The sequence below is a fragment of the Antechinus flavipes genome, chromosome 3 (assembly GCF_016432865.1).
Source record: "Antechinus flavipes isolate AdamAnt ecotype Samford, QLD, Australia chromosome 3, AdamAnt_v2, whole genome shotgun sequence".
NCBI classification, from domain to species: Eukaryota; Metazoa; Chordata; class Mammalia; order Dasyuromorphia; family Dasyuridae; genus Antechinus; species Antechinus flavipes.
In genome coordinates, this window is record NC_067400.1 from 267303862 (window position 1) to 267318884 (window position 15023).

At 30.7% G+C, this 15023-nt stretch overlaps 1 protein-coding gene across 1 annotated transcript in view; it reads left to right on the plus strand.

Annotated features, from left to right (window-relative positions):
- Positions 1-10285, plus strand: part of LOC127557165 (cilia- and flagella-associated protein 47-like) — a 244823-nt gene extending 234538 nt beyond the window's left edge. Inside the window, exon 14 of the mRNA XM_051990593.1 lies at positions 10129-10285. Within this exon, the coding sequence (XP_051846553.1) occupies positions 10129-10285 (157 nt within the window). The remainder of the gene's footprint in view (positions 1-10128) is intronic.
- The last annotated feature ends 4738 nt before the right edge of the window (positions 10286-15023 follow it).

Here is a 15023-nt window from a genome sequence, read left to right on the forward strand (position 1 = left end):
TTGGCTTAAAATGGGTTAAACTCCAAGGATTTGTGGATTTAATGGGATTCTATAGATAATTCAGTGCTTGAGGCAAGTCAAAAAGATCTTGAAAATTGAAGAATATATTCGTTTTTCCTTTTATACTTAGGAAAATTGCAAGCTTTTTTTAGCAAAATAATTTAAATAAGAGACCTGTGGCTTTTCATAGTATTTTCATTCCAATTCTCACATCTCAGATCAGACTATTACATACCAAATTTGGTGTCTTTTAAAATGAAATTGTTCATTGTAATCAACAGGACCATTTTTCTAAACTAATTAGCTGAGAAGAAATACAATTCCGTGCATGAATGAGGGCTCTGTTTCTCCACTAATTGATTAAATGTTCCTTCCTGATTGCTCTGAATATGTTTCCAAGTTTGGTCAGGTTTCAAAAAATTCCCTTTACAACCGTAACTGCAAAAATAAATTTTAGCTTGTTTAGTAGGCAGCAGATTTTTAATATCATACTTGTTTACACTAAGAAAATTATCTCTTGGGGAGGAGATTTATTGTCCATTTCCATTTCTCTTCATAATGTCTTGTCTGCAAACCAATTCCATTTTCAATGTTCTTTGGATAAATTCAAATTTAGCAAACATTTCTTAATGTCCTAATATACAGATTCTGCTAAGGTACAGGGGGAATACAAAGTTTAGATAAACTATAATCCCTGCTTCTATATTTGTTTATCAGACTCACTCATTCAAAAATAACACACACTGAGCTGAATTCATAAAATGCCTAGATCTCTAATGGATAGGATTATCTTTGTTAATATTTTGGAAAAAGTAAACATTTTACAATGAAGAATTATTGTAATTGAATCATTATACTGTCTCATAAATTAATGTAACTTTGTAATTTCATTTTGTATTAAATCTGATCAAATCAAAGTAATTAAACCTTTATATTAAAAATAACATGTTTCATCCTTCATTTTATCACTTTCTTTTGACAGGTTGATTAAATAATTCCATCACTAATTATAGGAATTTCTAATCAATAGAAAAGTCTTAAATTCTGCATGAAATTTACAGAACAAAACTCTCAAAAAAACCTTTTAATTAACTAATTTAATAATCCTGTATTATTTTTGTCACTATTTTACCTCCTGTGAACAACAAGGAGCTCTGTTTTGTTAACTGTGTTTAGCTTTACTTTTTAAAGATGAGTGATGTTTAGATTCAGAATTTCTTATTTAAAAAAAAAAAAGACACAGGATTGCCTATGTCACATACACCACACAATTTGTAGCCTAAAAAGTATCAATGTCTTCCTATTGTTTTTAAGATAAAATGCAAACTCCTGTAACAGGTAAAAGTCTTTGCAACTGGGTATCATCTGATCCATCAGATATTTTTTTACCTTATTCTCCTTGTACCTTACATATGTGAACCAACAACTTTGTTGTTCCCAAATCATGATATTCCATCTCATTACTGTCTCTGGGTCTCTTTACAGGCTCTTTGACTAATTCTGACAAAACAATCCTGCCAGGTTGGAAACCCCAACCTCTTTCAAGGTTCAATCTAAGTGCCATGTTATAATAAAGCTTTTCAGAATTAAAAAAAAAACATATATATATGCTTCAACCCAACCTAATATTACTTTGTATTCATCATATACATAAGCACATACACATATATATTACATATATATTATTTGAATGGAGAAAAGCTTTACTTTTTTTCTACAACTGTATCTGTACTGAAAAGTAATCATTTCTTGTTTATTATTTTTTTCTGGTTATACACATACATTCAGTTTTAAACATATTTTCTTATGAATCATGCTGGGAGAGAAAAATCAGAACAAAAGGGAAAACCACGAGAGAAAAATAAACAGAAGGAAAAGGAAACAAAAGTGAATATAACCTATGTTGATTTACATTCAGTTTCTTTATTTCTCTCTGTATGCAGATGGCATTTTCCATCCAAAGTTTATTGAAATTGCCTGGGATTACTGAAATGTTAAGAAGAACCAGGTCTTTTTTATACTTAATCATCGCACAATCTTACTGTTACTATGTATGATGTATTCCTAGTTCTGCTTGTTGCACTCAGCATCAGTTCATATTAATCCTCCTAAGCCTTTTAAAAATCAGCTTGTTGATTATTTTTATAAAACAATAATATTTTATTACTTTCATATTCCAAAACGTAATCAGCCACTTTCCAACTGATGATCATTTACTCATTTTCCAATTCTTTGCCACCACAAAAAGAGCTTTTACAAATACATTTGCACATGTGGTCTCTCCCTCCCTCTCCCTCCCCCCACTTATGATTTCTTTGGAATACAGATCCAGTAGTGATACTGCTGGATCAAAGGTTATGAACAGTTTTATAGTCCTGTGGGCATAAATCCAGATTGCCCTCCAGAGTAATTGGATTACATCACAATTCTGTGAACAATGCATTACTGTCCTAGTTTTTCCAAATCTCCTCCAACATTTATCATTGTCTTTCCTTTCTTAGCTAAATTGAGGTGGTACCTCAGAGTTATCTTAAATTGCATTTCTCTAATCAATAGTGATTTAGAGCATTTTTTGTATATTAATTTTTATATTTTAAAAAATAGAACATGCTCCTATTTTCATTAATTCAGAACTTCTACTATGACATAGTTTTATAGTTTTGAATGTCTCTAGCATTCATAATATAAAAAACAGTTTTTAGCTATTCTGATTTCTTATAGCCTTTTAATTTTCTGTACATTGCGAATAGATCTAGAAGAACCAGATATTTCAGGAAAGACAGTAGAATTTTATGTTATTCTTCATGATGGAAGTTAAAAACATATATGTTGCCTTAACTTCCTTTGGTCTTGAGTATCTAATATATGTTTTATAAGTGCCAATAATTGATAATTTTTAATTAAAAACCAAGTATTTGTAATAGACTTTATTTCTCATATAGGACTTGGTTCAATTGATCTTTTTACAGTTTTCTTTGACAGGAAGTTTAAAATCAGTCTATACTTGAAACAAGAAGTAATTCTCATGATTTTTTAATATATAATTTAATTTACCAAATATGATGGTAGTGACAATAAATTCTTCTCTATTGAGAATATGATACAGTTGCTCTATCTGCTTCCAACTGTATGTTGTCCTTTTCTTTATGAAAAGAATAAAAGATTTTTTTGTATAAATATCCCCCCAAAAGAGCATTTATAATAGTCTTTCTCTAGCCAATACAGTCTCTATTCTGAATTATTTCTTCCTATTCTCTGAACTAAAAATTTCTGCTCAGAAGCATTATAAATTAGAAGGATTATTTTGGATGAAGAAAGATTATGCACATTTTCAGGGGCAGGGAATATGCTAAAGGGATACCACTTTCACTCCATTCCCCATTCCATGCTTTGAAATTTCAGTGCATAGTGTTTTGTCTTCTAGAAGAAATATATATGGAAATCTAGAAATGGATGCATCTGTAGATAAAACATGCTAAAATTGAATAAAATGCCTTTCAAGGAAAATGCTAAAGAGTTTATATCATGAAATATTTTTGGCCTGCTTTTTGAGGTAAAGAACAGTGTTCATAAAACTTACTTTCTAGTATTTTAGAACAAAACTTAGAAGAATTTAGAAAGAATATGGCAGACACTATTTAAGTGCTTATTGAAATTGGTAAATTACTTGACAATTAGCTTTATTATATACACATATTTCATTAAAATATACTTGCATTTTTAAAATATATGTTAAAGCATATGTTTAAGATTCAAGTTCTTAATTGTCTCACGCTGAAAAAGGAAGCTGAATTGAGTCTTCAATGAAATCATGGACAACAAGAGGTGAGAAGGGGGAGAATTCCATACCACAGATGGTAACAGGCATGAAAATGAGAGATAGAAGACTATGCATGGGAAACAATACATTATAGAATTCATGCAGATGAGGGTGGGGTTTGGTCTGGAGCACAAATGGCAGCACCACCTGCAATGGGTATTGGAGGCAGCTATGACAGTGGAAGTAGCAGTTTCAGCAGCTCTTAGCTCAGAGGGAGTAAGAGAATTAGCAAATGGTCAGAAACAGAGTACCATGACCTGAAATGGAAAACAGAGCTTTTTGGCAATTCTATTGCCCATATGAAATTCTGGGTAGCAGTTGCAGGATAGAGAGGAGTGCTTTTGTTCTACAAGACAATAGGAGCCCGTGCTACATTTCTACAGGAGTGCAGTGACCACATCTCTACCCAGATGACAGCATCTTGGAACACTAAAAACTTGCAGACTACCAGAATGACATCAGAAAACAGCAACATGAAAAAGTCTAAAGCTTGGGACAGTGTTCACATCCCTCAAAGTGATCCAAGTCCAGTTTTAAAATAAAGGTCAAAATCAAGAAATCAACTGGAAAAATCAAAGAGTAATACAAAGAAGATGGCTATAAAAGTTACTATGGTGCCAAGTCAGATCAAGACACAAACTCAGAAAGAGACCACCGTGTGAAAACAGTGACAAGCAAAGTCTCAAAACAACAAAAACAAAAAATACAAATTGGTCATAAACCTAGCAAAATTCCTTGATATGTTAAATATAGATATGAATGGTAGAATAAAAATTGAACAATAAAATAAGAACAGTTTAAGAAATTATAAAAATAGAACTAACATCTTAATTTTTAAAAGATATATCAAATACTGGAGATATTATAACTTAAAACCGCAATTAGCCAAATGGAAAAAGTACTAAAGATCAATGAAGAAAATGATTCTAAAAATTTAAAATTTTAGAAATCAAGCTAATAATTCCATGAGAAATCAAGAAACAATATAAGAAAATCAAAAGAATGAAAAATTATAAGAAAATATGAACTATTTCATTTAAAAGATCTGAAGAATTATTGGATTAGTTGAGAATCATAGACAAAAGAAAAAAAGAGTCTGGTCATCTCATTTTAAGAAATTATCAAAGAAAATTGCCCTAATATCTTAGATCCAATGAGTAAAGTAGAATTGAATCAGCCAATCACCTTCTGAAAGAAATGCCAAAATTATTGTAGCCAAATTCCAGAGCTCCAAGGTTATGGTGAAAAAACCAGCCCATAACAAGCAGCTAGAAGGAAGCACTTCCAATATTGTGGAGCCATAGGCAGGATTCCAGAGATATAGTTATTTTTTCCTCTGATGGATTTTTCTCAGTTTTCCTGGGTAGGCTATTTTTCAGCCATAATCCTAGCTCCATTGCCTACCAGAATATCATATCTAACTAAGCCCTTTGCTCTTTGAATATTGTACAGATACTCCAGAGAATATCTGGAGTATTCTCCTTTTTTGTCATCAACTCTTCATATCTTAGATTCTGTGCTCAGCACAGTTGTCATCTCCTATATGAAACTTTCCTTATTATTAGTTATTAATGCTCTTCACTCTTCTCCATCCCTTTGTTTTTATTTCTATATATTTTATATCTACCTACTCCATTCCTTTCCCCAAAAAAACTTATTGATTGAAAAAGCCTTGATTTTTGTTTTCATATTCCTAAGCCTAAGCATTGTGTCAGGTACATACTATTACAGCATGCTTTAAATTTGAATTTAGTTGGAATTTTTCAATAAGATACATATTTTTAAAGTCACATACAGAATATGAGTACCATCTTATAAAGGTTCAGTGATATGTAAGGCCACATTAGGTATCATGTATTAGAATCTATAGTTCTGCTTGTTTATTATTTTTACCAAATTGTAGAAGAATTTAGATTTCTGACATCATAGGATTTGTTGCTAGCTTTCTTCTTGAATATTGCTAACTATGAATTACTTATTGGTTCATTTTTCTACTAGTTTTCTTCCTATGTTATAGTTGCTACTTATTTATGGTATAAGACTTGGCAGAATCTTTGTGAGCAATTATTTCTTTGCTGCATCTTTTTCAATTTAAAGTCTTTTTCATTAAATTCAAAAGACTCCAGGGAAATATATTTTACTGGACTTTGTTAAAAGTATTTTATCCCTGGCCAAGTATTCAACATTTGTCTATTTTTAAGTGATGGCCTTGAAATTTAAATAACATTTTCAAACATCATCTCCTTAACCAGTTGTTTACTTCCCAAATCTGCCTTTCTCTCCTGAATATCATACATTGAATTTATATTCATGATAAAAACATGACCTACATAAGATCTTTGTTAATATTTATGTATGTCTAGAATATCATACCTGTAATCATTATGTTTAGATACCTTATAATATGTCTATACATAAGTCATTAGAAATGGATAGCAGTTATCAGATTTGACAAATCTCAGGAGGCTCAAAATCATATACTACACATATATCCCAGGCAAAAAGAAGATTCTCTAATCCTCCTAGTTAATAACAGTTCAACAAAACCAATGCCCTTAATCACAGAGTTGCTCATCAACACAGTGAAATTCTTTCTCTGATCATTTCTGGATGACTTTTCACTTCATGGCACTTATGGAAATGTACCATCATAATTTACATAGAAGATTCTGCTTCCCTCACAGCTTTCTAATCTTACAAGAATTTCATTTATGACTTTCTTTATATATGCAGTGGTATTTTTCTTCTATTCTATGTGATTTATCCTTCTAAGCTTTAGCTTTTTGATATTAGTTAAAATTCTACTTTGATTCTTCTCATTATTTTCTTTTCTATTTCATTCCTGAAGCCTCTCATATAATTTGAAATAATACTTTATTCTCTCTGGTAATCTTGAAAATAAAGTTATGTCCCCTTGCCTTTGTCATCTTCCTCTCTCCTACAACTCCCATTTCTTTCTAGGAGAGAGACTAACTTGCCTTTTGTAAAAGGTAATACTTGATACTGTATAGTATACATATAGGTCAGTTTCTGTAGACCGGTGTAAAAATCTCTTTATATTCTATACTTGAAATTGAGATGAATTAAAATTACTAAATTTTCACCAAATTTGAGTAGAAAATATAATAATTTAGGCTGTTCAAAAGTAAAAAAGAATGTAGGTTTTTTTAATGGGAGTTTTTCAAAAAAATTCCAATGAAAATTTCAGTTCATTTCAAGGAATTCTTTAAATCATGACTACGTGGGGGGTTTCTTTAAAGGTACTTTTTTCATTTGTAGATTGGGCACAATGCCAGTGAGGTCCTTGAAATTCTATTATTGTATGATTGCTAACTTTGTTTGTGTCTGTCTCTCTATCTCTGTCTCTGCTTTTATCTATCTATCTATCCATCTGTCTGTCTCCCTTCCTCCCATAGGCCCTTTGTCTAAATCTTGCATTTCACTGATCATGATTTTCAAGCAATGAGATAATTAATTGAAAATTATAGTTTTGTGAATATGTATATTATATAAGAACAGTAATTAAATATTGTTCAAATACAATAAAACAGAAATTTTACATTTAAAATCTTTTCACATGGTATCCTTTTCCTTCTATGGCTTATTTTTAAATGTCTTGGCATTAAGTTTATAATTTTTAGCATATTTTTAATTTCTTTTCATGGAAATTTCTATTACTTATCAGGTTTTTTTTTAAATATTGCATATATTTAAAGTCTAACTTATTGGTTTTCAGTGAGATTTTAGTCTGATGAAATGTCACATTATTAATAAATTACATACATTTCTTAATTTTTTCATTATATGCCATGAGCAAAGTTTGCATTGCAGTAATTAAGCTCTATTTTAAAAAATCTCTATATTCTATATTCTGATACAAATATATGTTGCATATTCCTTTGGATTTCTAACAAGATTGTTTTTAATCCCGAAAGAAAAAGCAAATTTCAACAATAAAAATTAGTTTTTTTAAAATTTTCAATCCTATAGTCTATTGTTTTTCTCATGACAAAAAGAAAAATATATATATATTCATAGCAATAGTTATTGGCTTTTGAAAAAAAAAACTGATCTCTCTGTTCTTCCAATCTTACATGCCTGTGACTTCATATTAAAATTTATTTAATAGACTTTTTTAATGAAAAGATTCTATTTTTTCCTTACCTTTTAGAAACAAAACAAAGAATAACCATTGTACAAAGGGAAATAAGCAAAATGAATTCTCACATTGAATATGTTTAAAATTAGTTTCTGTAGAAACTAAAATGTAGTTTCTACATATTTTTCTCTTCTAGAAAATTTGTGACATTCTTCATTATAAATTTTTTCTGGAATAATGCTTGATTATTTTATTGATTAGATTCCTTAATTTTCAGGTTTCAAAGTTTTCACTTGGGTAAGGCAATTGTTAAAGTATTATTTTCCTGATTTTGTTCACTTCATTCCCTATCTATTTTCAGTTACCGCCAGATTTCCCTAAAATGTTCTTTTTGGATAATAACATTCCATTAAATTCACATATCATAAGTTTCAACTCTTCCCCGAATTATAGATATCCCCCTGGTTTCAAATTTTGTTTCTACCATACCATTTTTTTCTTTTTCTTTAATCTTTTTCAGATCAAATGGCTTGATCAATTCAGCTTTATCAAATCTAATGGATTTCAGAATTATTCTACTTTGAATCCATCTAGCTGTTATTGATTAGAAACTTTCCCCCCCATGATTATATTTAACACTGTCATTTTTTTCTTGAGCATTTCCTCTTCATATATTTTGACTATTCATTTGAAAATTGTTTTCTTCTTATAAACTTGGGTCTTTCCTTATTTATGTTAGAAATAAGATTTTTTTGAAAGAAACTTGATGAAAATATGTTTTATTCTTTCCCAGCTAAATCTTTTCATCTGAATATGAAATAGAGATGTGTTTGATTTATTTGTTGAAAACCTTTTAAAATCCTATCTAATCAGAATTATCCATTAAATGACTTGTCCACAACACTCAGTGTTTTTTGGTCATTCGTAGATTAAAAAGATAATTTCTTCCTCTAATTTATTTATATGTTTTCAAGTTTGTTAGTAATAAGCATATCTTTTTTATTTTTTCCCCAGTCTTCTGCTTCCCTTCTAATCTTGGCTGCATTGGTTTTATTTGTACAAAAACTTTTTAATTAGGCATAATCAAAACAATTCATTTTTCATTTCATTATGTCTGCTAGTTCTTTTTGGCCATCACTTCATTCCTTTTCCACAGATCTGAGAGATGACAAGGGATGGTCTGTCTCCATCTGGGAAAATAAAAAAAATTGAAAATGGAATGTGTCTAAAACATTAAATTCAATACTCAAGTGTCAGTAAATTAACTTAAGTGGAAAAATCAGATCGATGCTATTTCATCTGATGAAGGTCAGATAGTCTAAAGACTGGTGTTGATAGAATCATATACATGTAATTGTTGCTTATAAGGAAAAAAAAAACATACCGTATTTATTGCCTGCCATTACAGTCCTATAGTAAATTCCTGAAAAATTCTAATACAAATAGGAGCTAATAGAAATTGTTCCATAAGAAAAAACCACATTTTGTAATTATACCAACCTTGTTACTAACATCTTGATATTATTATCTTAAATAGCCACTTACAGCTTTAAGTTAAATAAATTATTTCCTTAGCCAGATTTTTAAGTCCTCTTCATCACTGAATAAATAACTCCAATATATCTTATTTTACATTTTACAAGCCATTTTCATCAATTTATTTAACATAATGTAAAGTGAATTTCATATTAAATGTTTTAAAGAAGTCTGTAAATGATGTTGTTGTTGTCATTTCCCTTTTTCATTCTCCTTTCATAGATATGAACTCTGATCATAGCTAAGTACATCCAGAATGACATGAGAACACAGATAAAAAGTTATATAGTGGCTAGTATGATTTCAATTTTGATTTGACACATTTAAGAAGGATTATTTAACCCAAGTGTTTGGAGCTAGGAGACATATTTTACATGAAACATGATTTTACATGAGAAATTATAGTACATGATTAAAATTTCATTTTGAGTTACTCTGTGTAATCCTAAGAAAAGAATATCATTTTTATTATTACCATTTTCAAGCCCCTTTCATTATTATTCTCTAAGCATTCCATGAAATAACAAGTATCAGGGCTCACAGCTGTATAGCATCATTAATGTTTAATTGTAAGCCTACTGCAGCAGGATATCAGCTATATTCATCAAGTTTTCTTCACATGGATTGGTATAATGATCTGCTTTAATGGGATGATTTTCATACGTTTTTCTAGGTACCCAGAGTCATTCACTGCATATTTCCTACCAGGAAGTGATCAAGAGTTTTTTGTAAAACCTCAGATGGGAGAACTTCTTCCACCTCAGACTTTTGGATTCATTTTAAGGTGTTATTTCAAATTATTTGAAGAGGAATTTGGGGAAATTAGGTGATGGATAAGTTTTCTTCTACAAATTGTTGTTAATGAGAGTTTTGCCAACACCATTCCATTTGAATGTTCTTTATTATAGAAAATTGGTATGGATTTTCTGCTTTCTTACTAGCAGTTCACTTTAATGGAAATTTCTATAATATACCCCTGGATTTCAGCATATTTTCTCTTCCTTTTTTTTTTTTTTAGATATCAGAAAAAATATTTACAACTGCAAAAAAAACTTTTGCTTAGCTGAGATGGTATAGATTAATCTTTGACTATGATGAACAGTTGCACTCATTTCATATCATATTTCACACCAGATTTATAGGAAAATCAAATGTCTATTCTTATCATATCTTTTCCTTCTAATTTTTTCCTTTTCAACTCCCAAATAAAATACTCTGGAAAAACATAATCAGAACACATTTAAGCTGTCATGAAAAAAAATGAAATCTGTTTTTCTCATCAGATTCTCATAATGCAATGTAATGTTATCATTTGATAGCATTATGTGAAACACATAATGTTATAGTAAAATCACTTTGAAGTACTTAGACAAAACATTTACAATATTTTAATCAAAACACAGATGGAATCCTGAGCTCTCAGAATGTCCAGTAAATTTCATGTTTTAAAATGATATCCTGAAATATGCTTGATAAATATTGGTAGTCAGTCAAGGAATGTTTTCCCCTTTGTATTTAATTCTTCCAACTAAATGCATAATCACAGAATTTAGCTGATATGATTCCATGGTTTTAAAAATTCTTCATTGTATTTCTGAGTTCAAATATAGCCTGATATGCTTACTAACAATGTGACCCTGGGCAAGACACTTAGCTCTGTCTGCCTCAGTTCTCATCTGTAAAATGAGCTGAAAATGGAAAAGGCAAACAATGTTAGTATCTTGCCAAGAAAATCTCAAATGGAGTCATGAAGAATTGCATATCACTGAAAAAATTACTAAAGAGCAACAAGATTAATGATACTAAGATTTATGAATGTATTAATGCTGATTTAAAATATTAAGATTATTCATTTATTCATTCATTAATTGATTCATTAACTTTTCTCCTGCCTATTAGATATCTTAAAATAGATGTCCTATAGAAATTCAATATAACCAAACTTGAATTCATTCTCTTCTCCTCAAACTCTGCCCTATTATTCTTAAGAACACCCTCATTTTCTTACTCACACAATGCATCTCCAACATTTCACTCTCCTAATGTCAGGAGCTGTTTTTGCCTTTTGTATTATACTTACCATTGAGCACAGTACCTAACATATATTGGTCATGTAATACATTTGTGTTGGTGGGCACCTAGATGGCCCCAGGGCAGCTTGAAGCTTAGAGAGGAAATTTAGGACAATCTCCCCTTTGGCCTAAGGGCAGATCTCAACCTTTAAAAATGAGTCAAAAAGGAAAAAGAGTTCTGACTATAGATAGCTTTTATGGAGACAAGGAAGAACAGATCTCAAAACTTGAAGACACTAAAAGACAAATGTCTCCAGATGAAATCTCAAAAGGTGATATGAGTTGCTCTCCAACTCAAAGTCTCTCTTGGAAGAATTCAAACAGGATATTAAGAGAATTAGAAGAAAAATGAGGAAAGGAATTGAGAGCTTTGGAAAAGGAAACACAGAAATTGTCTGAAGAAAATCACCCCTTCAACAATAGTTTTAGTGAAATAAAAAAAGAAAACAACTCCTTGGAAATGGAAACTGAGTGGATGCCCATCAGTTGGAGAATGATTAAATAAGTTATGGTATATGAATTGTATGTAATATTGTTGTTCTATAAGAAACAATCAGTAGGATGCTTTCAGAAAGGTTTGGAAAAACACACAGGCACTGATGCAAAATGAAGTTAGTAGAAACAAAAGAACATTGTACAGAACAACAAGAAGATTATACAATGATTAATTCTGATGGACATGGTTCTTTTCAATAGTGAAGTGATTGAAACCAGTTTCTTGACTTAACAAGAGAGTCATCTGCACTCAGATTGAGGACTTTGGCAAGTAAATGTTGATCACAACATAGTAATTTCACTTTAATTGTTGTTGGCCTTTTGTTTTCTTTCTCTTTTGTTTTTTCCTTCTTGATCTGATTTTTCTTGTGCAGCATAATTGTGAAAATATGCATAGAAGAATATGCACGTTTACTTCGTGAAATATGAAAAAAAAGTCCAATGAACAAAACAACTCATTTAAAAGTTCAATTGGCCAAATGCAAAAGGAAAAAAAGGTAACTGAAGAAAATAATTTACTGAAAATTAGAATTGAACAAATACAAGTAAATGACTCAATGAGACATCAAGAATCAAACAAAAACCAAAAGAATGAAAATATAGGGAAAAAATGTGAAATACTTCATAGGAAAAACAACTTACCTGGAAAATAGATCCAGAAGAGATAATTTAAGAATTATTGGACTACCTGAAAACCACAATGAAAAAAAGACCCTAACCAATATCTTTCAAGAAATCATCAACTGCCCTGATGTCTTAGAAACAGAAGATAAAGTTAATGATTGAAAGAATCCACCCATTACCTCCTGAGACTCCAAAATAAAAACCCCAAGATATGTTGTATCTAAATTTCAAAATTATAAAATCAAAGAGAAACTACCAGAAACATCCAGAAAAAAAAATTCATATATTGAGGAGCCACCATCAGGACTACCTGGAACCTAGCAGTTTCCACTTTAAGGGATTAAAGGGCCTGAAATATAATATTCGAGAAGGTAAAGGAAGTTGGATTTCAGCCAAGTATCAACTATCCAAAAAAAAAATGAAGCATTATCTTTCTGGGAAAAAGATGAGTATTTGATGAAATAGAGGATTTACACTTACATTTGATGAAAAGACCAGACTTGAACAGAATATTTGATCTCCAAATACAGAACATAAGAGAAGCATAAAAGGGTGAAAAGGGAAGGAAAAACAAAATTTTTTTTAAGGTTAAAAAGTTTACATCCTTATAGGAAATGATATGTTTAACTTATGAGAACAGCATTTTTATTAACGATATACTTAGAGGGTCTAGGTATAATTTGACTTTGTTGCGATGATATAAAAAAAATGGGGTGGAAAAGGGATTGTACTGGAAGAAGAAGAAAGGAGAAGTAAAATGAAGTAAATTATATCTTGTGAAAAAGTAAAAAAAAAAAAAAAGACCTATTAGAATTGAGGGAAAGAAAAGAGGGAGGATGAACATTGTGTGAACATTAATTCATCAGATTTGGCTCAAAAAGAAAATATCAATCATATTTAGTTTAATAGAGGAACTTGTCTCACCCTGTAGGGAAGTAGTAGGGGAAAGGGATAAGAAAGGAAGAAAGGATGGTAAAGGAGAAGGACAGATTGAGGGTGGTGGTAGTCAGAAGCAAAACATTGAGAAGGAGGAAAAGGAGGAAAGGAAATAGAAATGTATAACTTCAGAAAAATACGATGGTGGGAAATACAAAGTTAGTAGTTTTAACTGTGAATGTGAATAGAATGAATGCTCCCATAAAATGGAAGCAGATACCAGACTAGATTAAAAGCCAGAATTCTACAATACATTGTTTATAAAAAGCACATTTAAAATAGAGTGATACATACAGAGTAAAGGTAAAAGGTTGGAGCTGAATGTATGCTTCATCTGAAGTAAAAAAAAAAAAAGCAGGGGTAACAGTCCTGATTTCAAATCACGCAAAAGCAGGAATAGATCTCATTAAAAGAGATAAGGAAAGAAACAACATTTTGCTAAAGGGTACCATAGATACTGAAGTAATATCAATACTAAACACATGTTCAAGTAGTATATCATTTGGGTATAGCATCCAGATTCCTAGTGGAGAAGTTAAGGGAGTTAGCTGAAAGAAGAAATAGATAGCAAATCTATACTGGGGGAATCGCAACCTTACTTTAACAAAACTAGATAAATCAAACTAGATAAATAAAAAAGATAAGAGAGAAGTCAAGGATGTTTAAAAAAAAGTTAGCTATGATAGCTCTTTCGAGAAAATTAAATGGAAAGAGAAAGGATTGCACTTTTTCTCAGTAGTAAAACGATGTATTAGGAGGTTAAAAACCTCAAAATCAAATTCAGAAAGGCAGAAATAGTAAATCCATCTTTTTCAGATCAAGATGCAATAAAAATTACATGTAATAAAGAGCCAGGGAAAAATAGAACAAAAATTAATTAGAAATCAAACATTCTAATCTTTAAGAATGAGTGGGTTAAATAACAAATAACAGACATAATTGACAGGTTCGTCCAAGAGAATAACAACAGTGAGACAATATGCCAAACTTTATGGAATGCAGCCAAAGCAGTTCTTAGGAGAAATTTTATATTTCTAGATGCTTCTGGCGTAACTCTACTGAAATCTGACCGAGAGCTTCTGTCTGTTTCTTTTATCCAAGAGGGAGGAATTGTGGGATACGAGAGAGAGGGATTATGGGTTTTCTCCCATAGTGCTCTCTGGCCCAACGAGCTTCAAGGGAGGTGTGAACTTATTGAACTTAGTTCTACTTAGTACCTTGTTTCAGGTTCTGCCCAAAACATCTTCTTGTAAGATTAGATCAACTCTAATTAGTTAGCAGTTAGTAAGGATTCCAACATCTCCCCCTTTCTTTTGTTTTAAAACATAGGGGGTTTCTGAAGGGGTACACATAAATCCATCAATATGGGCCAGAACTTTGTAACAAGATATACATGGTATACATAAATCCATCAATATGGGAGGCATTATACATAATTTAC